The sequence below is a fragment of the Nerophis ophidion genome, linkage group LG04 (genome assembly GCF_033978795.1).
Source record: "Nerophis ophidion isolate RoL-2023_Sa linkage group LG04, RoL_Noph_v1.0, whole genome shotgun sequence".
NCBI lineage: Eukaryota > Metazoa > Chordata > Actinopteri > Syngnathiformes > Syngnathidae > Nerophis > Nerophis ophidion.
This window is the reverse complement of record NC_084614.1, coordinates 55,663,246-55,689,866: the sequence shown is the minus strand read 5'-3', so window position 1 is coordinate 55,689,866 and position 26,621 is coordinate 55,663,246. Positions and strand designations below refer to the sequence as shown.

The following is a 26,621-nucleotide window of genomic DNA, read 5'->3' as shown; positions in this document are numbered from 1 at the left end:
TGGCACACCATCAGAAAACAGGGGTGCCTCCCAGAGTGCACCTTTTGACATGGTAAAAATAGCTTCTGTTGCCAACATCGCGCTTTAGGAAAAATTATATCGTTGCACTGGATTTTCCACAACATCACAAAAACACTACAGTTTAGGGCAGGGATCACCAACCTTTTTGAAACCAAGAGCTACTTCTTGGATACTGATTAATACGAAGGGCTACCAATTTGATACACACTTAAATAAATTGCCAAAAATAGCCAATTTGCTCAATTTACCTTTAATAATTAAATCTATAAATATAAAAAAAAAAAAAAGGTTATTTCTGTCTGTCATTCCGTCGTACATTTTTTTTTCCTTTTACGGAAGGTTTTTTGTAGAAAATAAATGATGAAAAAAAAACACTTAATTGAACGGTTTAAAAGAGGAGAAAACACAAAAAAAAATGAAAATAAAATTTTGAAACATAGTATATCTTCAATTTCGACTCTTTAAAATTCTAAATTCAACCGAAAAAAATGAATAGAAAAACTAGCTAATTCGAATCTTTTTGAAAAAAATAAAAAAAGAACTTATGGAACATCATTAGTAATTTTTCCTGATTAAGATTGATTTTAGAATTTTGATGACATGTTTTAAATAGGTTAAAATCCGATCTGCATTTTGTTAGAATATATAACAAATTGGACCAAGCTATATTTCTAACAAAGACAAATCATTATTTCTTCTAGATTTTCCAAAACAAAAAAATTAAAAGAAATTCAAAAGACTTTGAAATAAGATTTATATTTGATTCTACAGATTTTCTATATTTGCCAGAATAATTTTTTTGAATTTTAATCATAATAAGTTTGAAGAAATATTTCACAAATATTCTTCGTCGAAAAAAACAGAAGCTAAAATGAAAAATTTAATTAAAATGTAATTATTATTCTTTACAATAAAAAAATATATATACTTGAAAATTGATTTAAATTGTCAGGAAAGAAGAGGAAGGAATTTAAAAGGTATATGTGTTTAAAAATCCTAAAATCATTTTCAAGGTTGTATTTTTTCTCTAAAATTGTCTTTCTGAAAGTTATAAGAAGCAAAGTAAAAAAATAAATGAATTTATTTAAACAACTGAAGACCAAGTCTTTAAAATATTATCTTGGATTTTCAAATTCTATTTGAGTTTTGTCCCTCTTAGAAATAAAAATGTCGAGCAAAGCAAGACCAGCTTGCTAGTAAATAAATACAATTCAAAAAATAGAGACAGCTCACTGGTAAGTGCTGCTATTTGAGCTATTTTTAAAACAGGCCAGCGGGCGACTCATCTGGTCCTTACGGGCGACCTGGTGCCCGCGGGCACCGTGTTGGTGACCCCTGGTTTAGGGCATATGATGCAATGCTTGTGCATGAAATGAGTGTCACCATAGGCGCGACACATGTACGACAGGCAAAATCCTCGTTTAAAGGGGTCATATAACGATTTTTCTTTTCTACATTTAATTCTGTGGGTGGCCTTATTTACGTGCCTCCACTCCGACTGTGCCTTCTCCCCGTCAGCCATGTTGTAGTTTTTAACCCTTTCATATGGAGTCTATTGACAGATATAAGTTAGAACTACATGCTAGGGGTGTAACGGTACACAAAAATTTCGGTTCGGTACGTACCTCGGTTCAGAGGTCACGGTTCGGTTCATTTTCGGTACAGTAGGAAAACAACAAAATATAATTTTTTGGGTTATTTATTTACCAAATTTGCAAAATGTTCCACCAAAAATATTTTTCTTAGTGGAATATTTGATGTGAAGTAATCGGAACCTTGGATAGGTCAATAATTCATAATAACATTGATTTTGATTCAATATTTTGTTTAGCCTTAAGCTTTTTCATTTCACTTTTGTTTATGTTTTTGTTTATATTAATAGTATTTTTAGAATGTGCCGTAGGCCTTTAAAACATTGGCTGTGGGCCGCAAAAGGCTTCCGGGGCACACTTTTGACACCCCTGCTATAGATAATAAAAAATCAAATCTGATAAATCTATGGGTAAAAAGCAGAGCCTGGCGACGCATGCGCATTTATCATAACTCTCTTGCTCTCTCTGTCTCTGCCCCTCCCTCACGAATGCTGCTGCGTGCACAATTTGTTTTGTTTTTAATCCCTTCTTAACCATGAACGTACATTGAAAATACACGCAACCCTAACTTAAAATGCCGGACGTTTGAGGCATTTAAGAAACTCCACCCGGACAGCCCCGCAAAAGAGGACATATCTGGTGAAAAGAGGAGGTACGGTCAGTCTATCGTAGCCCCGGTCGCTGCCGTGTTTTGTGCCTCGGTGTGCATTGTTTAAACAATGTGCAGTACGCTACTTAATATGTCCCTGTGGAAACTCGTTCGGAACACCTCCGAACCGAACCGAAACCCCCGTACCGAAACGGTTCAATACAAATACACGTACCATTATACCCCTAATACATGCTAATTTGTATTAGAAATGACAATAGTAGAGGATGCAGGTGCATGTACGACACAGTCTGCCTCACAACCAGATGAAAACAGGAAAAGAAGGAGCTGATTGACTACAACGTCGGAAGACAATGGCGCAAAAATCTTCACTAAACTTCTACCATATATGGAGATATCCGCTGACATCACACTTGCGAAAACGGTCACAAATTGGGCATTTTCAAAACGGCTCGTTTGGAGAAAGTACGAAGTAAGGCAAGATTGCTTTATAAATATCTCTGCGGCTCTGCCATGCCTCCATGGTTTGATTTCAGAATTTCTGGATTTAGGCCAATATTAAAATAGGACTGGGCTGATAAAACAATATATATCGTGATAGACACCTAATTGATATCAACAAAAAATGGGTTGGATATAATGTTCCATTTATATATATACTATGAAGAATGGTTGGTTGTATGAAGAAAGGCATGCTAAACAGTCTACAGTTGCAACTATCACGTATGGTTGCGCCATCTTGCCGTCTCACTGTTGATTCTCTGCATGAAGTGAGAGGAGAAACTAAAAATAAGTGCTGCAGAGACCGAGGTAGATAAAACAGGAAAAGTCCCCTCGACAGTCCCGCAGTTTTTGGGGGATTTTTTCAAACAGACCGCACCCATCTTTTCTTTTAAACCCTTGTCTGTTCCCTAATCGGATGTACAAAAAAAACAGGTGGGGACTAAAATGCATGTCTTTATAAATAAATTCAATAACCATAAATAACACATGTCAAATTTAAATGAACAATTTTATCCAATAATATCTAAATACTAATTAGTGAATAACATGAATAAATTACATACTTAAATAGGAATAACATACCAAATTAAATGTTACACAGTCCATGTAACTTCCTGGCATTTAATCTGCAAAAATTGTTCTACTCAGGTTTTCTTATGTTTCAGGGATGGGAATGAAGATTTACAAAATCAGCTGAAAATGTTTTGATCCTAAAACATCGCTTTGCGGAAGGCCGTACAGCGGCCGCACCTGAGTGCACTCGCCTCCTAGGGGGTCTGGGGGCAAAATTTTGCTTAGGATGCATTTCCTGCTATTTTGAGTCAAAATCTAACAATATTCTCCTGACCAAAATTTCACATTTATTAGCAAATATTTTCATAAAAATGTATCGTGATGAAATTTATGTATACAAGTTTACACAACCAATATAAACAGAATACGAGTTCAGAAACGCTCACAATAATAGAGGATCAGGGACTAGATATTGTCGGCAAACGACGCGTGCAGACGCTTATAACGGGCAATGTCATTGGTTGATGTTGTCAGCTGATAGTAGAGCTAGCCAATCTGGTGCCTTCACACATTGGCATTATATTTTTCGCTGGAATTCTCTTCCTTGTACTGATAACTAGGTCAAGGCAGAGACAAAAACCACGAGTACCTAATCCCCCCTATAATTTTCTCCCCGGATTTAAACGATTCACAGAAATGACCCTGGCGGTAGGGGTGTAACGGTATACAAAAATTTCGGTTCGGTACGTACCTCGGTTTAGAGGGCACGGTTCGGTTCATTTTCGGTACAGTAAGAAAACAACAAAATATAAATTTTTTGGTTATTTATTTACCAAATTTGTAAACAATGGCTTGATCCTTTTAACATTGGGAACACTATAATAATTCTGCCCACGTTAATCCACATTAAACTGCCTCAAGTTGTTGCTTACATGAAATAAAATGACACTACTTTTCTTCTACATATAAAAAGTGCAACATTAAACAGTTTCAATTCAACTCATCATGCTTAATTTATTACAGCATTTGGGAAGCCTGTAGTTGATTTTTATTATGTAAATGTTATATTTGTATCAACGTGTGATAGCAGGGACCCTGCCATTCAAAACTAGGCTGCTACATAACTAATGATTAATGTAACTATAGCTGAAAAAATAGTACAGTAGCAATAGGAGAGACTATTCATACCTAAACACATGGAGTTCATGTAGGCTTAATGATGCACTTACATTATTATATACACTATCAGAGACACAAACTCTTCATTTAATATAATGTCCTTTTTTGCTGCTTCAACACACCTCAATCAACACTGTCCGTAACACACACACACACACACACACCGCAAAATTAGCTAACGTTACGCTAAAAGCTAACTGGCCTTCACCTCAAACAGGACTGCGAGTGAGCTGAGCTGCAGTTTGTTTCTAGAAGATCAACGGGCTCATAGTGATGTTTAGAAAGTAGTTGACTTGGAAATGTTTAGTATAATTTGGGAAGAGTCCGTTGCTCCCCTGCTAAACGCCTATCTGCTCGACGCTGAAGCGCTGACATGCGCTCTGAATACGCACTGCTGATTGGCTTGTTATTGCTACGGTTGTAACCAATCAGATGGTTGTGTGGGAGGGACAATGCAGGGTGCTGTGTACAGACAGACACAGAGGCAGAACGGAGCGGAGCAGCTTGTTAAGACTTTAGCATAGGCGGCTACTTCATATGTTCGTGTGGAACTCGTTCGGTACTCCTCCGCACCGAACTGGAACCCCTGTACCAAAACGGTTTAATACAAATACACGTACCGTTACCCCCCTACCTGGCGGCGTCAAAATCGGCGGAATTCCGCGGATCTGCGGAAAATTCCCATCCTTGTATGTTTACACTTTGCACTATTCTGTTACACTTTATTAAACATTTTTCCGTGGTTATTTTGTCATTTCCTTTTCTTTCTGCCTTGGTAGCTGAAGATATTATAATTAAGGGATATAAAAATGTTTACATTTAATATATTTTCATCCTGGTCGATATTATCCATAGGCTATAAAAAATATAAATAATTATAGATATCGACCAATATAAATAACATTTTTTGTGATGCAGTTTTTCGCGATAACGCCCGGCCCCATTCCAAATACACAAAAACAGGTACCAAAAGGTAAGACAAATTGGTTTTAGAAATTGGACCCCTTTAAATAAGGTGGTTTGCAACACTTTTGCACTTGTTCTTAATTCTACACGCAGTCATAGTAGATCTGCCGCAACATATTCACGAATAGTACACACAATTTTATATTTTGCACATGCTATTTAGAATTATTATTTGGATTACAATAGATCAGGTTTTACGGTGGTTTACTGTGATTTAACATGGTTAACTTACTTTTTTAGTCTTGCATGTATGCAACAGTATAGACTCAATTATGAAATATTATTGGACAAATTGTATAAATAGGGAATAATAGGAGTGATACAATAGTGGGTCAAAAGTTAACTAAAAGACAGAAAACACTTTATGGAAGTTAACATTAGGAAATTTGCCTTACATAATATTAGTTGTGGAGTGCCACAAAGATCGGTCCTAGGACCTTTACTGTTTATCATGTATGCCAATAATATTAATGTGGTTTCCAAACTGTTTAAGAGTATTTTATTTGCAGACGAGACAACCTTTTTTTATTCAGGATGAAATGTTGACGATGTCTTAGTGGTAGTTAAAAACGAATTCATCAAAATTAAAAGATGGTTTGATGTTGATAGCAAATCCTTGAAGACTGGTAAAAATACATTTATGATTTATTTGCAGTGATTGGAACAGTGTAGATGCTTCATTATATGTCGAAGGAGTTGAAATTCAAAGAACACAAAAGATCAAGTTTTTGGGTGTTATAATTGATGAGCATTTGTCATGGAAATCTCATAAATTATACAAAGCTTAAAATATCCAACACTATTGCTATTTTATTCAAAGTGAATGAATTGCTAAATCAAAAAGCATTGTATATGTTGTACAACTCAATGATTGATCCATATCTAACATACTGTATGGAAGTGTGGGGTAGTGCCTGTAAAACATATTTAAATCCAATCTTTCTTTTACAAAATAGAGCTATAAGAATCATTCCTAGAAATGCACACAGGCAACTCACAAACCTAATATTCAAATGGTTAAATATTTGAAATGTATGAATTGGTAGAGTATAATACCTTTAAAATCATGTACAAAGCACATACAAAAACTCTACCAAACAATATTAAAAAAAGATTTGTTAAAAGAGAAAGTCATTTTAATTTAAAAGTAACTGAGATCTTTAATATATTGAGATTTAGAACAGCTACAACGGAAATAAGCATTTCAGTCAAAGATGTACGTTTATGGAACAAAGTGGTCCTGGGAACAAAACAAAGCAAATGTATTTCTGTATCTAAAACACTTTTTAAAATCATGAAAATAAAAATCTATGATATATGTTTGTTAATTTTGTTGTATGTTATGAAATAGAAACATTGCCATAATAAGTTTTGAGTTGAACAACAAATGTAACTTTGGGAATTAGGGAAAAGATATTACACGTTTAAACTTCTTTCTGCTCCTTTTCATTCATGATTTATTTTAATATGTTTTGACCCTGAATGAATGAAAATAAATTAATTAATGAAATAAAAACAAAAATAGAAATAAAAATGGAAAATGGACTGACCAACTAAATATTTATAATGCCAATAGTTTGATCATGACACAGATTATGTCTCTCTGAATATTTTTCTTTTAGTAAACAGTGGTGCTTTACCCAACAGTCCTCTTTCTCCTCCTGTCTTCCAGTTGCAACTTGTCCCTCAGTCTGCCCTTATGTCCTCATGTCCTAAATGTGTCGAAGTGCCAGCCAGCATGCCTGTCACTTTGCATGAGCCTCTGCTGCCCAAGGTTTTGTAGGGAGGAAAGTTGATGAGGGAGTAGACTATGGGCATTCTGATCAGTCCAATTTTGGCCTATCGACTCCAAACAACAACAGCAACGAGTCTCATGATGTCGCTGGTGCTTCAGATGTTTTTATTGTGAAGTTCCAATGCAACTAATAGTTCATCAACACTGCAGAGCCTGACACTACTGATGCTTTTTCCACGCCTACAACCATTCAGAGGGCACATTTCCCCATCAAACGTCACATTCTCAGAATAAATCCAGACGTTTTCCGCTAGCGAGCGACGAGGTGGCAAAGGCCTCTTGCATGCAAACTCCCCCTCACTTGCCGATTTTACGCTCCTCTTTGAGCCGCCAACACCCTTAAAATAGGCACCCCACTTGCTGGACTGTGCTGGTGTATTGACGTGTACGCTGGGAGAAGACACGCTCAAGTAACCTTTCGATGCAAATGCAGTAAAAAAGGAGGCCTGGCGATTTTATGCGACACAAACATGTAAAGAGTGTCAAGAATCTAAGTCAGTTGACTACCTGACAGCAAGGTATGCTTTACACTCGAGTACTTGTTTCTTGCTGTTAAATCAAATCTAGCGACAAGGTGCCACGTCACTGTTATCTCAGCGCCTAACATTTGTATGTGGACCACCTGAAACGCTGACCAATTGTCCTTCTGTGAACGAACATTCAATCATTCCATTCATTAGGTACACCATTTTGATTCATATGAGAAGTCATTTTGGCATAACTCTATCAAATGACCATAGTTTGTACTCACAGTTAATGTACTAATATGAGCATGTCTAAAAAAACAGTACAAATGTATGATGTTAACAAGGCATAAGGAAGAAGAATCCTGAACCACAGTATATGAAATAATTATACTAAGCTTTCTTACAAAATAAGGCATTTTATATCATTTGTTTCATGTTTATTACACAAGTTATGCCAAGTATATTCATTCTACAATGCTTAAGTATGTTTATTAAGCATTTGAAGTTTTATAATATACAGTATTCTGTACTCAATTTCACCAAACAATGTTTCTGTCAACAGTAACTTCTCTATTTATTTATAGTGTCATGTTCTGTGGTCTGGATTATCTTTTTTTATTTTTTTGGACTCAATTAGTTCCTGTTTGCGCTCCCTTGTTTGTTTTAGTTTCCATGACGACTAATTAGTTTCACCTGTCTCATGTGTTTGGATCACGCACCTGCCCTAATCAAAGACTATTATTTAAGCCTGTTTTGCCAGTTAGTCGGTGGCGACATTCTGTCATGACGGGGTGGTCGCAGCTTGCTGCGAGGATTGTTCTCCCGGGATGCAATCGGACTACACTAGACACGGCTTGAAGGTAGGAACATTATTTAATTATTCAAACTCAAATAACTACAAAAAGCGCTCAAGGCGAAGACACAGCTTAACGCAGGAAACAAAAGCTAAGACTTAGCATAAACTATGGCCATGAAACATGAAACTAAAAATTTGAAAAAAAATCACTAAACTGTGGCTTGAAACAAACAGCAAGAACTATGGACATGAAACAAAAAAACTTACTGGACACGAAATAAATCGAACTGCATGATCTATGGCAAGAAAAGTCAAAACAGGGCAATGTCGTCAGCAACTAACTGGCAAAACAGGCTTAAATAATAGTCTCTGATTAGAGCAGGTGCACAATCCAAACACATGAGACAGGTGAAACTAATCAGTCATCATGGAAACTAAAACAAACAAGGGAACACAAACAGGAACTAATGGAGTCCAAAAACTAACAAAAAATAACAAAATATATTCCATCTGTCAATTTGTTTATGCCTTAGTTATTTCATAATAATTCCCATCTACCAACAGGTAAATCTATTTTCGGATATCTATTCTTTTGTTTTATCATTACAAAATTATTAACTGGTATATACTGAACACGGGAAGCGAAAAAGAAGGAGTATGATTAAATAACCCCCTACTTCTACCTACATATTTTCGGTAACTGTAAAAATGAAATCTACTCCAAGAATACCTTGTATGCTGACGTGTTTCTAATATGATGTATTGACATATATTAAAGTATTAAAAGTAGCCCTGTAAACAAGAATGACTCTTGCATTAAAATAGGCAGTTGCTTGAGGAACATTTGTTTGCAGCTGGCTTATTTGCATCACACACCAGTTTAATGCTAACATACTAACAGCATCATCCCTTACTTTTTTCAGATAATAAACAGGCAGCAAAATGTTTGTGATCGATGGAGGAATGTATCATGTGTGATCTATTAGAAAAAAACATAAACTTTTGTCCAACCCACTGGCTTGGGACCAATATGTAGTAAGAACCAACTTTTACATGATTGTTCTGTGAGATGCTATAAAGTGCTGCACTATGCTATTGTCCTAAAGCTATTGTCAGTGATGGGCAGTAGCAAGCTACATGTAGCAAAGCTTGGCGGTAGCGTTACTACTTTTTGAACAAGTAGCGATTCAAATAGTCACTTAGTTATTTAGACCCAATGTAGCGAGGTTGCCTAGATGAAAGCAACAAACTACAAAAAGAGAATATGGACTGCAAACCAAGGCCCCCAAAAAATACGGCGAAAATACAATGTCTTCGACGAATAAGAGCATCCTTAGATACAGAGAAAATTCATTATTATACGTTGATAATTATGAGTCACATTTCCCTCAGGTTAAGTTATTCTCAATTATTTTCTGTTACACCCCCTCCAGTAGGGATGATGTTCGAAAACCCCTTCTACCGATGCTTTGATAAGAAAATAACCGATTCCATGGATTCGAATCCTTTTTTGAGAACCGGTTCCTGTTATCGAAGCCACTATACTAGGGCTGCGAATCTTTGGATGTCCCACGATTAAATTCAATATCGATTCTTGGGGTCGCGATTCCATTATATATCGTTTTTTTCAATTCTACACAATTCTCGATTCAAAAACGATATTTTTCCGATTCCAAACGATTCTGTATTCATTCAATACATAGGATTTTAGCAGGATCTACCCCAGTCTGCTAACATGCTAGCAAAGTAGTAGATTTAAAAAAAAAAAGCTTTTATAATTGTAAAGGACAATGTTTTATCAACTGATTGCAATAATGTAAATTTGTTTTAACTATTAAACGAACCAAAAATATGACTTATTTTATCTTTCTGAAAACATTGGAAACAGTGTTGTCAAGCTTATGAGATGCGATGCAAGTGTAAGCCACTGTGACACTATTCTTCTTTTTTTTTTTTTTTATAAATGTCTAATGATAATGTCAAAGAGGGATTTTTAATCACTGCTATGCTGAAATTATAACTAATATTGATACAGTTGTTGATAATATTCATTTTCGTTTCACTACTTTGTCGTGTTTGTGTCTCCTCAAATGCTCTGTTTATTGCAGTTCTAAGTGTTGCTTGGTCAGGTTTGGTTTTGGAATTGTATCGCATTGTTATGGTATTGCTGTGAATGGGTTTGTTGGGTTGATAAAAAAATAAAAAAATCGATTTAAAAAAAAAAAGAGAATATTCTAAATCGCACAAATGAGAATCGCGTTTCGTATATGAATCATAGGGCGCAGTGTATTAAAAGGCGCCGTGTCAGTTACAGGTGCTATTTCTGTATTTAATGCATGAATAAGGGGCAGCGTATTTTTGGGCACAGGCATGGTTAAACATTTGCTGGCTTAAAACATACGCTAGCTTTAAAAATACGCTAGCATACATGGACGCTGTTTTAAAAAGGCAGCAGGAGTTCGGTTGTACTTCATTGAAGTATTTATCAATGTACTCACATTATTTTTTCGATCAATCCTCATCCACAAATCCATCAAAGTCCTCATCTTCTGTGTCCAAAATTAACAGCTGGGAAAGTTCTCCATCAAACACGCCGGATTCCCTCTCCTCATTTTCAAAGTCAGTCTTGTGGCTGTGGGGCTCCTCGGAAAAAGTAAAAACCGACTTCTCTTACCCCCGTTGTGCGTATGGATTCACTACCGTGCTGGTCCCCTTCTTCTCAACAGTGTGCTTCACCGGGATGTCGAAAGTGAGCAGCACCTCGTCCATGTTGGTGATGTGTTGGTCGACAATTTTTTTATTTAGAGTGCACATAGCGGCTCTATGTGCTCACTGGGGGCGTGCTTTTAGCGTTCTCTCTCACCTGAAACCTTCACCCTTTAACGTCCGCATGCTGTCCTCAGTTACGTCCGCCTTTGCTTCATATAAACAGCGTGCCGGCCCAGTCACATAAAATCTACGGCTTTTGGAACTCAGTGCACACACAGAGTGTACACACAACAACCTATCTGGATTAGATAAGAGATTCGATAAGGAATCGATTCGATCAGACGATTCGATAATGGCATCCACATCGAATAATTTCTTAACAAATATCATCCCTACCTCCCACAAAAAAAAAAAAATACTTTGCGCCTCCCCTCCACTCTCCACTGTGACTATCAATAGTATAATGTGTCTATAAAATTGCTATAAATATACCTCTGCATCTCATTGTAAGCTTATTAACATTAACGGAAACAACACGCTATATAAATATAATTCACTTTACTTCACTTCACTTTACTTCACCAGTCTTTCCTCGTCTCCCACCGTGGTTACAATGAAGTCAAGTGCTACATACGCTTCATCATATTTTAGTACAGCAAAAAAAAAAGCATGTTCCCCGAGGTCCTACGTGCCCCTCCTGACATCTCTCTGTGCCCCCCAAGGGGGGCCTGCCACACTGGGATTGGGTTGGGGCGAAACATTACGGACTGCCCAATCAGAGGCAAGATAAGGCGGGTCCTCGAAACCAGGATGCAAAATCATAACAGACATGAATTTATGTCACATGACGACAAGGGATTTGGAGACAGAGGGACTCGTCAATCTGAGGACTCAAAAAAAAAAAACATACCGCATTTTTCGGACAATAAGGCCCACTTAAAATCCTTTCATTTTCTCAAAACTCGACAGTGTGCCTTACAACCCGGTGCGCTTAATGTACGGTATGTAATAATTTTGGTTGTGCTGACTGACCTTGAAGCTATTTTATTTGGTACATGATGAAATGATAAGTGTGACCAGTAGGTGGCAGTCACACATAAGAGATACGTGTAGACTGCAATATGATGGCAGTCACACATAAGAGATACGCGTAGACTGCAATATGACGGCAGTCACACATATGAGATATGTGTAGACTGCAATATGACTCAAATGAACAAAACCAAAATTGTATATGTTTCATTGAAAATATAGAACATTACACACGGCGCTCAAAAATCCATCAATATGTTTTAATACAACTTTGGTAAGCTATGAAGCTGCACCACTTGATGGATTGTTCTGTGCTTCAACATATGAGTATTATTATGGTGTGTGTATAAGGTAAGACATGTTATTATGCAAAAACAACTTTTCTGACCTGGTACCTGCTGATGTGTATTTGGGATCTGCATAAGACCTGAAAATTTGCGCAAGTCCTCCTTTGTAGTCTGTGCCGACTCCGTAGTCGATAAGTTTCTTCTTTTTCTCTACCTTCTTGTTATGGGACATTCATTCTCCACTGTTGCCATTTCTAATATAAAGTAGTGTAAAGTTCTTATTTATATCGGTCAGTAAACTCGCCATGAAAGCGCTAAATCATACCGGTGTAGTGAGTTTACATTATTCACCCAATGAACTTTAGTTATTAGAGTTCCGGTCTGACAGTTTTTCATGAGTCACATTTCTGGCGTTGTTGTTGCACTAGTGAGCCACGTATGAGGAGATGCTGCTCCGTTATTGATTTAAGTAAAGTCTAAATGTCATTAAAACAGTTAGCTCAATCTTTTGACACTTCATCCACTCCTGTCCTTGCACGGTACTACAGTACAACAAAGATGACGGAGAAAAGACACTGCCGAAGGTGAGCAACGTAAATAAGACCACTCACAAAACGGCGCATCCTGAATCGACTGTCAGAATGTTGCTTGAAGATGATCTGTAAAACATCATGTATGCAACATTTTGACCAAAGAACCATCTTTACATGTTATGTATAACACAGGGAAGTGCTTTCAATTTCAAAAAAAAAAAATCCCCCTTTAATGCGCCCTATAATCCGGTACGCTTTTTGTATAAAAAATAGACCTGACAAGACTCGCTCATCAGCAGTGCGCCTTATAATCCGGTGCGCCCTATGGTCCCGAAAATACGGTAGTTGAAAACGGCCGAGGGATTCTCTCCCGCAGATTAGATTATTTCTTTACAAATGAAGATGAAGTGAAGGAAACCCACACTAATGTATGTGTTTGGAGAATTAAATGCCCAAAACCTTAACTTTGAGTTGTTTACTCTGTAAACCAAAATCATAACCGATCTTTTCATCCAAGACGTCCAACACAAATTTAGGAACACACATATAGGTGTGTTGAGTTCATGTTCAGTTTTTTTTTTTACTTTAGGCAAAAAAAATGGATAACATAATAAGAGTGGGCCAAAAAAAGACAAAATAAAGTACGAACAGTACAGTGGGGTGCAAGGACCCCTAGAGCAGTGGTTCTCAAATGGGGGTACGCGTACCCCTGGGGGTACGTGAAGGTATGCCAAGGGGTACGTGAGATTTTATAACAATATTCTAAAAATAGCAACAATTCAAAAATCCTTTATAAATATATTTATTGAATAATACTTCAACAAAATATGAATGTAAGTTCTTAAAGGGAAACATTATCACAATTTCAAAACGGTTAAAAACAATAAAAATCAGTTCCAAGTGGCTTGTTGTATTTTTTGAAGTATTTTTCAAAACATTACCGGTCCCGGAATATCCCAAAATAAAGCTTTAAAGTGCCTTATTTTCGCTATCTTCGAAACCACTATCCATTTCCCTGTGACGTCATACAGGGCTGCCAATACAAACAACATGGCGGTTATCACAGCAAGATATAGCGACATTAGCTCGGATTCAGACTCGGATTTCAGCGGCTTAAGCGATTCAAGAGATTACGCATGTATTTAAACAGATGGTCGGAGTATGGAGGTAGATAGCGAAAACGAAATTGAAGAAGAAATTTAAAGCTATTGAGCGAATAGCTATTGACGCTATTCGGCCATAGCGTAGGTGTACCTAATGAAGTGGCCCATAGCATGGCTGCCTTATTAGAATCGCCGGTAAAATGTGCGGACCAAACGATCAGGACTTTCGCATCTTGTGACACTGGAGCAACTTAAATCCGTCGATTGGTAAGTGTTTGTATAGCATTAAACGTGGGTATCTAGTTTCAAATGTACATACAGCTAGCGTAAATAGCATGTTAGCATCGATTAGCTGGCAGTCATGCCGTGACCAAATATGTTTGATTAGCACATAAGTCAACAACATCAACAAAACTCACCTTTGTGATTTCGTTGACTTAAACGTTGCAAATGCATCTGCAGGTTATCCATACATCTCAGTGCCATGTCTGCCTTAGCATCGCCAGTCAAATGTGAAGACACTCTGGTACATTCAATGGGGGTCTGGCGGCAGATTTCTTGCCAGTGGTGCAACTTGAATCCCTCCCTGTTAGTGTTGTTACACCCTCCGACAACACACCGACGAGGCATGATGTCTCCAAGGTTCCAAAAAATAGTCGAAAAAACGGAAAATAACAGAGCTGAGACCCGGTGTTTGTAATGTGAAAATGAATATGGCGGGTGTGATACCTCGGGGACTTCACATTCTGACGTCATCGCTAAAAGAGCGATAAACAGAAAGGCATTTAATCTGCCAAAATTCACCCATTTAGAGTTCGGAAATCGGTTAAAAAAATACATGGTCTTTTTTCTGCAACATCAAGGTATATATTGACGCTTGCATAGGTTTGGTGATAATGTTCCCCTTTAAACTGTTATTGAATGTTGACAGTTACAATTTTTTGTGGACATGTTCCATAAATATTGATGTTAAAGATTTCTTTTTTTGTGAAGAAATGTTTGGAATTAAGTTCATGAATCCAGATGGATCTCCATTACAATCCCCAAAGAGGGCATTTTAAGTTGATTACTTCTATTTGTAGACATCTTTATTCATAATTGAATCACTTGTTTATTTTTCAACAAGTTTTTAGTTATTTTTATATCTTTTTTTTCCAAATAGTTCAACAAAGACCACTACAAATGAGCAATATTTTGCACTGTAATACAATTTGATAAATCAGAAACTGATGACATAGTGCTGTATTTTACTTCTTTATCTCTTTTTTTCAACCAAAAATGCTTTGCTCTGATTAGGGGGTACTTTAATTAAAAAAATGTTACTGAAAAAAGGTTGAGAACCACTGCCCTAGAGGTAGTTGATATTGGCTGTATTTGTACACTCTCAGTTACATTAACATCGATATTAAACATGTGGACACATAGATATAAATGCCATTAAATGGGGGTCTGTAGCTTAATGCATCTCATACTGGGGGTCATATAATATATATATATATATATATATGTACATATATATATGTACATATATATATATATGTATATATATATATATATATATATATATATATGTACATATATATATGTACATATATATATGTACATATATATATATGTACATATATATATATATGTACATATATATATATATATATATGTACATATATATATATATATATGTACATGTACATATATAATTATATTTATACATATATACATACAGTGTGTGTATATATATATAAATATATATATACATATATGCATGTGTGTGTGTATATGTGTGTATAGATATATATGTATATATATATATATATATATATGTGTGTGTGTGTGTGTGTGTATGTATATTTGTGTGTGAGTATATATATGTATGTATATATATATATATATATATATATATATATATATATATATATATATATATATATATATATATATATCCATCCATCCATCCATCTTCTTCCGCTTATCCGAGGTCGGGTCGCGGGGGCAACAGCCTAAGCAGGGAAACCCAGACTTCCCTCTCCCCGGCCACTTCGTCCAGCTCTTCCCGGGGGATCCCGAGGCGTTCCCAGGCTAGCCGGGAGACATAGTCTTCCCAACGTGTCCTGGGTCTTCCCCATGGCCTCCTACCGGTTGGACGTGCCCTAAACACCTCCCTAGGGAGGCGTTCGGGTGGCATCCTGACCAGATGCCCGAACCACCTCATCTGGCTCCTCTCGATGTGAAGGAGCAGCGACTTTACTTTGAGTTCCTCCCGGATGACAGAGCTTCTCACCCTATTTCTAAGGGAGAGCCCCGCCACACGGCGGAGGAAACTAATTTCGGCCGCTTGTACCCGTGATCTTATCCTTTCAGTCATGACCCAAAGCTCATGACCATAGGTGAGGATGAGAACGTAGATCGACTGGTAAATTGAGAGCTTTGCCTTCCAGCTCAGCTCCTTCTTCACCACAACGGATCGGTACAATGTCCGCATTACTGAAGACGCCGCACCGATCCGCCTGTCGATCTCACGATCCACTCTTCCCTCACTCGTGAACAAGACTTCTAGGTACTTGAACTCCTCCACTTGGGGCAGGGTCTCCTCCCCAACCCGGAGATGGCATTCCACCCTTTTCCGGGCGAGAACCATGGACTCGGACTTGGAGGTGCTGATTCTCATTCCGGTCGCTTCACACTCGGCTGCGAACCGATCCAGTGAGAGCTGAAGATCCCGGTCAGATGAAGCCATCAGGACCACATCATCTGCAAAAAGCAGAGACCTAATTCTGCGGTCACCAAACCGGAACCCTTCAACGCCTTGACTGCGCCTAGAAATTTTGTCCATAAAAGTTATGATATATATATATATATATATATATATATATATATATATTAGGGCTGCGAATCTTTGGGTGTCCCACGATTCGATTCAATATCGATTCTTGGGGTTACGATTCGATTCAAAATTGATTTTTTTTTTCAATTCAACACGATTCTCGACTCAAAAACAATTTTTTCCCGATTTCCCGAGGATTCTCTATTCATTCAATACATAGGATTTCAGCAGGATCTACCCCAGTCTGCTGACATGCAAGCAGAGTAGTAGATTTTTGTAAAAACCTTTTATAATTGTAAAGGACAATATTTTATCAACTGATTGCAATAATGTACATTTGTTTTGACTATTAAACGAACCAATATTATGTCTTACTTTATCTTTGTGAAAATATTGGACACAGTGTGTTGTCAAGCTTATGAGATGCGATGCAAGTGTAAGCCACTGTGACACTATTGTTGTTGTTTTTTGTTTTTATAAATGTCTAATGATAATGTCAATGAGGGATTTTTAATCACTGCTATGCTGAAATTGATACTGATATTGATACTGTTGTTGATAATATTCATTTTTGTTTCACTACTTTTGGTTTGTTCTGTGTCGTGTTTGTGTCCTCTCTCAATTGCTCTGTTTATTACATTTCTGAGTGTTGCTGGGTCTGGTTTGGTTTTGGAATTGGATTGTATTGGTATGGTATTGCTGTGTATTGTTTTGTTGGATTGATAAAATAAAGAAAATTAAAAATAGATTTTTTAGAAATAAGAATCGATTGTGAATCGCACAACGTGAGAATCGCGATTCAAATTCGAATCGATTTTTTCCCACACCCCTAATATATAAATATATATATATACATATATATATATATATATATATATATATATATATATATATATATATATATATATATATATATATATAATATAAATATGTGTGCGTGTATATATATGTGTGTATATATATATATATATGTGTATATATATATATATATATATATATATATATATATATATATATATATATATATATATATATATATATATATATATATATATATATATTTATGTGTGTGTGTGTGTGTTTTCTGTGTTGGCAGATGTGATGTCATTGCTCTACTTTTGACTTTTTTTTTTTCTTTCTCTCAACAATCTATGACCAGTATACAATAACTATGTGCTCTTTTACATTGACCGTCCATAAGGCACCATTTTTTTTCTACTCTGTGTTGACTTTGATGTCGGTTGTCACCTTAACACCAATTTCTTACGACAGTTTCATTGTTTTTACAACATCAGCACAGATGCGGGAGAGGAGTGCGGCCCTGAAACACTATGGTGCTTTTGCTGTGGCATTACTAGGGAATTATACCACAGCGTAATCCTTTTAATAACATTCATTATAATACTGTTATGCTAAATGTGACTAATTAAATTACAATGAAACATAAAGAGGGACACAGGCTTCACACATTTTCTAAATATGATGACAAATACAATTTAAATGAGTATAGATCTCTAGGTAATTAATGAATTAGCACAGACATATCAGCCAGTCAGACTACTATTACACGCTGCAGGTTTATGGTATCATTAAGCCTATTTCATATAATTGCAAATGCGGCCGACTGTGACGTTGCGAGCTACGTGATGACCCATATCAGCATCAGCATTCATGAATATTCAAGCCCTTTTGGGTTTGGCATCACTGCCAGGTTAATTACCAGGACCCCATCAATTGCAAATCATCAATTAAGACTTAAATCCCCTTCGGTTACAGTAGCGGTGTACATTGAAACAATGAGTTGGTGTGCAGCTGAGGTGTTTGTTATGACACCAAATCACAACAAGCATTAGCTGAGGGCATGTCACATACACTCATACGCAACAGGAACACTATTTAGAGAGAGGTCCTGGAACACATCTCCTAATTGATCATTCAATCAAGAGTTTTATTAGACACCTGATCAAATCTAAGTCGACATTTTTGACCAATTCTAAGCTTCCATCACAGTTTGAGAAGATCTATGTTCTGGTACAACATGTCCCTGGAGCCCCAATACATCTGTCCATTATAGTGTGTATTTAGACCAAATAAATCCCTTTATTAGCAGACATTATTCCTTTCACACAGGAACTTAGCAGTCGTTATGTCCTGGCAAAGTGATTCTCTCATCAACTGATAAGGAACGTCGATTTTCTTTTTAGATTGGAACATCTGCCGAAATTAATTTCACGATCGGTCATTCTGTCATCACAGACACGCTTGGTTAGGCCACAGAGAGCGACGGAGGGAAAGGGCAGGACGTTCTTTTTTTTTTTTCTTCCCGAGGCCATTTAGATGAGCAGGACTGTTACCGGAGAGAAGGACAGGGGGCAGCGAAAAGGGGGGGGGGCACGTGTGCCATGTTGACACCTGGTGCTCCAGATGACAGCTCCAAGGCCAGATGGACCTTATTACATGCACATGCACGTACGTACGCACACGTGTACGCTTACTCACAAACACATATTTTACACAATGGCCATCACTTCGCCAAATAACACTTCTTTTTTTTCTGCTTAATTTAGCCAAAACATTTGCATACACACGTAAACAAAGCAAAACCTGACCAAACTGAAAATGCTTCGGTGAAGGCAAGGTAGCTGGTCAAGACAGTGGCTGAGCATGAATTGCTACAGCTACTGAATAGTTGGCGATGGATAGGGCTGGGTATCGGTACTCGATACCTTCAAGTATCGACCGAAACAACCCAGTACCAAGTAGTATCGAAACTGCGTCTGTCAAACGATACCTGCAAATTGTTCCTTTTGTACCCAGATCAAAAAAAAAATACTGTTTCTATGGTTTTGCTCGCAGCCAATCACTGCAAGCGTTCTTCGATTCAATGCGCCGTGTGATTGGTCCACCACAGCAACAACAATGGTTTTTTAATGGCGGTAAAGCGGGTTGAAGCAGTGCAGAATTGTTATCATTCCGAGATGCCGGCAGCAAAACGGTCAAAGGTATGGTTGTACTACACCCCTGTGGCGCCGGCTACAGCCTGGCTGCGCGTGAAGAATTATTAAAAAAATGTTGAGTTTGGACCGTCTTTTAGTATAGGTTAACGAGTGAGGCTGTAAAGAGTATGAAAGTAGCCAGTAGATGAGGAAAACAGGAGATATCCTTGTGGCGACACGAGTGCTGTAATACAGTGGTCCCCAACCACCGAGCCGCGGCCAGTGCCGTGGCCCGCAGAATAATTTTTTATTAATTTTTATTTTTAAAAAAATAATAATAATACTTTTTTTTTTTTTTTATTAAATCAACATAAAAAACACAATATACACTTACAATTAGTGCACCAACCACAAAAACTTCCCTTTTTCATAACAAAAACGTCCCTTTTTCATGACAAAGAAAAAAAAATGTAATAAAAAAAAATATCCCCCCCGGGCTGCGGGACAAATTACTAAGCGTTGACCGGTCTGCGGATACAAAAAGTTTGGTGGACCACAGCTGTAATACACTTCCTATGTCATGATTTAAAATATTAAACCCACTAACTTGATACTAAATCTAGTGCTGCATGGCCAAACTTGCCTAAACACCACTATGAAGTTTAATCATGAATTTATAGAAAAATACTTGTATTAAAAAGCTTTGTTATGATTGAACAAACAACAAACAAACCTTGAATGCAGTCTTACATCCATGACTTTACTAGGTGACCTACTAGTTCAACAAAATATTTGAGTTTTTACATTTACAATATTTGTTGTCAAATATAGCTATAATATCCCATGCATCCATGAAATGCCTTATAGTGATGGAGTGTAGAGATGTTCTTAAACCAGACAAAACATTGAACTGATGACATAAGCTACGGATGTTGTAAATTTTGGAATGGCTCTCATTGATATGGTGAAGATGTTTTGTTAACAAAAATAATGAACAAATGAAATTAATCATGGATGCTTTCATACATTCTTGGAAAGGCTAATATTAGCTATATTGAAGGTATAAAAAAAACAATTAACTATTTATATGTTACAGCCATGAAAAAGAGGTGTGGCTTTCAGTTTATAGCATCCAGTAGATAGAAACCATTGGTAAGTTTTCTTGCACTTTTACTGAATTTCTATGTAGGAAATGCTGTAAGAATCATAAAAATGGTAAGATGTCTTTAACTTCAAAATGGCCCCTCTGACTTGCCGCTGATATTTTATATATATATATATATATATATATATATATATATATATATATATATGGGATATCTGATGAACACATTTTTGGATATTGGCTATGTAATTTCCTTTGTTCTCCTAATACTGTATTCAAGGTCGTGTGTAGTAATTTGGGGGGGCCAAGTCAAACCTAGTCATTTAACAAAAACAACATGGTAATATACTGTACCATGTTGTAAAAAATTACCATGCCAGCTGCATTTTCAGCTTGGCGAGCGACGCGATGAGTATCACTGATCCCACCGCTTTTGCTGTAACTCATAGAAACATTCATCTATATTTAATATAATAATGTAAGCCCTTTTTCGGAGGACATTATTTTGTTAGCACAGTTGGACCGGATGTGACACGTACCGCTATTTTTGTGAACCCTGGAAGTGTGTGACTGGTGGAAAAAAGAGAGCTCTTGTTTGAACGAAAGACGAGATTGTTGTAGACTAAAATATAAAAAAAAAAGCTTCTTGACTTCCTGTCTGCCGTCCTTTCTGCTTAGCTTGTACTACATCTTACCAGACTAGGCATAGGCGATATATCGATTTTATGGGTAAATTTCACGTTTTTGTTGCAGGCAATTAAAAAAAAAACTTTTTTCCCCATAAGCTTCCTTGGCACTTGCCCGCCCCCTTACTTCCATAGCGTATATTCAAAACATGGCTAATAGTTTCTAATAAGTTTTTTCCAAAGAAAAAAAAAACTTATCAGTACTTATGTTTTGCGGAAACAGGCATGGAACAAGTGACTGCGTGGTGCAAAGTGTGTTTCAAAAAGGCAGCAGCACAAACTTATTCCAGCATTGGAAACCGGAGCCGTCAGTCAAGTGCTGGAAATGCAGCTATACGAGCCGAGCAAGACCACAACAACAAAAAAACTCTGGTTAAATCGCATCTTATTGTGGTAGAATCATTTACACCAGGTATGTATCATGATCCCATGTATGATGAGAAAGAAGCACGGTGGAGACCGATCACTAAAGTGATTGTTTCTGCACACCGCCAAGATGTGTGATTGAAAAAGCCTGCCTTCATCCACTTACTAAAACTATTATATAGTATTCTCAATGATTTACTTGATTATATATTTGCATACAATGTATAATATTAGGGCTTCACGGTGGCAGAGGGCTTGGTGCGTCTGCCTCACAATACGAAGGTCCTGAGTAGTCAGGGTTCAATCCCGGGCTCGGGATCTTTCTGTGTGGAGATTGCATGTCCTCCCTGTGAATGTGTGGGTTCCCTCCGGGTACTCCGGCTTCCTCCCACCTCCAAAGACATGCACCTGGGGATAGGTTGATTGGCAACACTAAATTGGCCCTAGTGTGTGAATGTGAGTGTGAATGTTGTTTGTCTATCTGTGTTGGCCCTGTGATGAGATGGCGACTTATCCATGGTGTACCCTGCCTTCCGCCCGATTGTAGTTGACATAGGCACCAGCACCCGCCTGCGACCCCCAAAAGGGACAAATGGTAGAAAATGGATGGATGGATGTATAATATTACATTTTGATTTACAGAAAGGGACAAAGCGGCAGGAAATGGATGGATGGATTTTATTCAAGACAGAAGTTTTAGGTTTTTACATTAATAATCTTAATGTTGGATATGTTTATTTAATTTCATGTATAGTGCAATGCTACATGTTTATTAATGGAAGTTTTTTTTTTCAGTTTTAAGTTCTGCGATGAGGTGGCGACTTGTCCAGGGTGTACGCCGCCTTCTGCCCGATTGTAGCTGAGATAGGCACCAGCGCCCCCCGCAACCCCAAAGTGAATAAGCGTTAGAAAATGGATGGATGGATGGATATTATTTTTCATTTGCATGCAATCTGCTATAATATGTTTTTGTTAACAGGAATATTTTATTCAAGACAGAAGTATTGCCTCCCAAGCTCTTAAAAAATGATTTAAGAAAAAGTACAGTTATAAAATATTTGGTCTAAAAAGAACAACATTACTTAAATTAGAATGTTGCTATAGGTAAGATTCAGTGTATGCAGTGTCATTTCAAACTACTAGTTTTTGTTGTTTTGAATTCTGTTATTTGTTTCTCAGGGCAAAAAACTGAAAAAATACTAAATCGAATGTTTTGTCAAAAAATCTGAGATTTTATTTTTGGCCATATCACCCAGACCTATCCTCTGTAACAATACTTTACCATTTTGAGCGTTTTAATACTTGACTTATGATGAAAAAGTGTCACTCTCACCATCATCTTTGCATCCTGCAATGACAGTAGCCGCTGCCGTGTTGAGCACGTATAATTCGGTGTCACTGAGAAAAGGATTTGCACCTTTAATAAAAAACGGTTTTCTTTTCTCGCGTTCTCTTCTTCTGCTCTCCACTTGGGTAATGGCTGCATTTGTATAACAATTGCGCCAACATGTTTGTTTTGGTACAGTACGTTTTCCTGAATCAATTCTGCACATGCGCAGTAACAAGGAATAGTCCAGGACTACAGTTTCTTACCTCCAGAGCAGCAGAAGGTTTCTTCTTCAATTCCTCACATTTGCGAAACTTGCAGATCTGATGACCCGTCTTGCGATTCCGGCAGCTGCTGCACTGCTCACAGTTAATCCGCCGTCGGCAAGGTGGGCACATGCCGCAACGTTTTCGCTTCTTTTTACCGGAGTTGATAGCAGAGGCCAGCTCGTTCTGTGCCGGATACTCCGTCAGACCGGCCATGTGCAGTGCGCTGTCCGCCAAAAACACTCCGGCTGGCGTCATGATGAAAAGCCCCGGGTTGAAGGGGAAACCGCCCCCTACTCCATATGGAAAGTCAACAGGAACACCTGCGGCATCCGTGACAGACGTACCCTCTAAGTCGCTTGCCCCCGAGCCGGCATCTCTTCCGCCAACTCCCACTCCCATGCCCCCAGGAAGAAGCATGTGCTCCATACCAGCCCGCTTTAATAGTGCTGCTGCCTGGGCAAAGTGCAGCAGGCCATTCTGTCCCTCCAGAACCTGTTCTAGGGTTCGGTCCAACTTGGCTGCTGTCAGTGCGGAGACAGTAGGCTGGGGTGGTGTAGGTTGTTGGGGCTTGGCCAAGTGGCTTTTTGTCTCACTATTGTCTTTGTGTCCATTGCTGGTGGCGGAAGAGACCGCTGTGTACTGCGAAAGGGTGCGGGAGTTCTTAAGGCTCTTGTTTAATGGTGCACTGATGATGCCACAGCGGTTCCTGCGTTCTATGACAGGAGAGTCCTGTTTGCAGCTACTCCGCTCCAGGTCCTCTGTCCGGCCCCCGTGGGACAACCTACCAGACATGGTCCAGAGCGTATGTCCCGCCTGGATTGGGGAAGAGGGTGGAAAGGGAGCAGAAACGAACGTGGAAAACCTTTTCCTGGTCTGTTATGTGCCCTGGTGAGAATAATGCCACTCCTTGATGGACGAGTCAGCCAACCGACAACAGACAGGCCTTCTGCCTGCTCTACAGCTAAGCCCTCATCCACGTCCTTTCATGGGCCATCGGAAACCTTGACACATGGAGACAAGGAAGTGCAAAGGCAATCGATCAAAATCTTACTTTTTCCAATTTGAACAAACATTTCTCACAAACTAAATGGAGAATGTGAGAATACCTAAAACGTATATGTGTTGCATTGATATATAATTTCCTATCTAAATATTCAAGATAATTTAGTGGTATTTTGCATCAAACCATGGTAAGGATGAAGACAATTCTCAAGACAGGTAGTGCTAGACTCCCAACTGGAAAGAGATGCAATCAAGCACTGGGCTTGGGATTCCTGTGGCTGCTCATCTATGAAAAGGCAAACTCCGCCCGTATTCTCCTGACCTGTCCGTGTTCACAAACAAGCACACCGCCTCCCACAGAAAAGCCGAGGAAATGGCCGGGCCATTCCTTATAAGGGAAACAAAGGGAAAGGAGGGGAAGAGGACGGGGAGGGGGGTATGGGGGGGTGTCGTCTGTGCAGTGTGTGGAAATTGGAAGGCCAGAATTAGTGGGAGGTAAAGCTTCAAAGGCTAGAGCACAGCCCCCACATTCTCACCAGCACAGGGGGATGTGGCGCCAGTGAACCAGAGCCAGCTCCACAGCCCTTCGGCCCCATAGTTTCAGTTTCTCCCACTCCAGTCTTGACCAGGGTCCGGTTTCCCCTAAGCATCTCAGCACTAATTGCATCTCTCTGCAGTTGCAAGTGAACGCATAAAAGCGTTGCGAGTCATCACAGAGTGATTATGTGTGGGTTTTATATAACACGGGACAAGACGAAGTACGTGTTTAGCGGTCATTTCTGAATACTCTCATGTAGTTAAAAGCAGCTAAGTGGTTATTGATAGACATTTGAAATTCACACACTCTGAGTTGTGCTCTGGCAGCTGTGCATCCGCAGAAGTAAATCGGGTGAGTTTGGGCCCATGCCCAAGACTATTTCTTGATTAATCAAGACCTGGGAGAATATCTGGTTCTGATCCAGGCCCTTCATCAATGTTCTAAATACAGTAAATGTGCTAAAAGCCCTGAGTGTTCCACAAGATTAATGAATTGGCATATAATCAATCACTACAACAAATTAGTTCTCAAGTCATCTACAAAGTGACAAAACTGGCAGAGACGACCCATAAACACTTTCAAGAAGAAAAAAAGTGTGATTTACTGTAATGGGTAACTCAACTGGGACATGTCGATCCCTCCGTCGTCGGGATGACGCCATGAATTATAAGATGGCGTGTATTGTCAGTGAGGTTGTTTCACTAATTTATAGTGCAGATGTGACGCAGCACTTTGGATACTGCTGATTTGCTCTGCGACAGTCCAGGCAAAACCTTCTGACTGATAATGACATAACACATTGCTGAACTTCTTCCAATTGTCAACATGATATAACAAGGGGCTTTTAGATCTTTACTATTTTCATAGAATTGTTTTTAGACTGCGTCTGCCACACAATACGAAGGTCCTGAGTAGTCCTGGGTTCAATCCCGGGCTCGGGATCTTTCTGTGTGGAGTTTGCATGTTCTTCCCGTGACTGCGTGGGTTCCCTCCAGGTACTCCGGCTTCCTCCCACTTCCTAAGACATGCACCTGGGGATAGGTTGATTGGCAACACTAAATTGTCCGTAGTGTGTGAATGTTGTCTGTCTATCTGTGTTGGCCCTGCGATTAGGTGCGACTGTTCCAGGGTGTACACCGCCTTCCACCCGATTGTAGCTGAGATAGGCACCAGCGCCTCCCGCGACCCCAAAGGGAATAAGCGTTAGAAAATGGATGGATTTTTTTAGACTGAATAGACAAATCTGACTGGTTTGACCAGAAAAGTCGAATACATTACATTTTTTGTTATGACCTATTTATTCACTGCCATGTTCTAATAATCCTAATGGGTTTATAACTTCAAGTGTACTCTTTAAATTCCATCCATCCATCCATCCATTTTCTACCGCTTATTCCCTTTCGGGGTCGCGGGGGGCGCTGGCGCCTATCTCAGCTACAATCGGGCAGAAGGCGGGGTACACCC

The 26,621-nt window shown here is 38.4% G+C and overlaps 1 protein-coding gene across 2 annotated transcripts in view; it reads right to left on the bottom strand.

Moving 5' to 3' along the window:
• Positions 1–26,621, bottom strand: part of cxxc5a (CXXC finger protein 5a) — a 53,674-nt gene that overhangs the window by 13,846 nt on the left and 13,207 nt on the right. For both annotated transcript variants that reach the window (XM_061898494.1, XM_061898495.1), the window contains exon 2: positions 23,615–24,618. In XM_061898494.1, coding sequence (XP_061754478.1) covers positions 23,615–24,409 — 795 coding nt within the window. In that variant the 5' untranslated portion in view covers positions 24,410–24,618. The remainder of the gene's footprint in view (positions 1–23,614; positions 24,619–26,621) is intronic.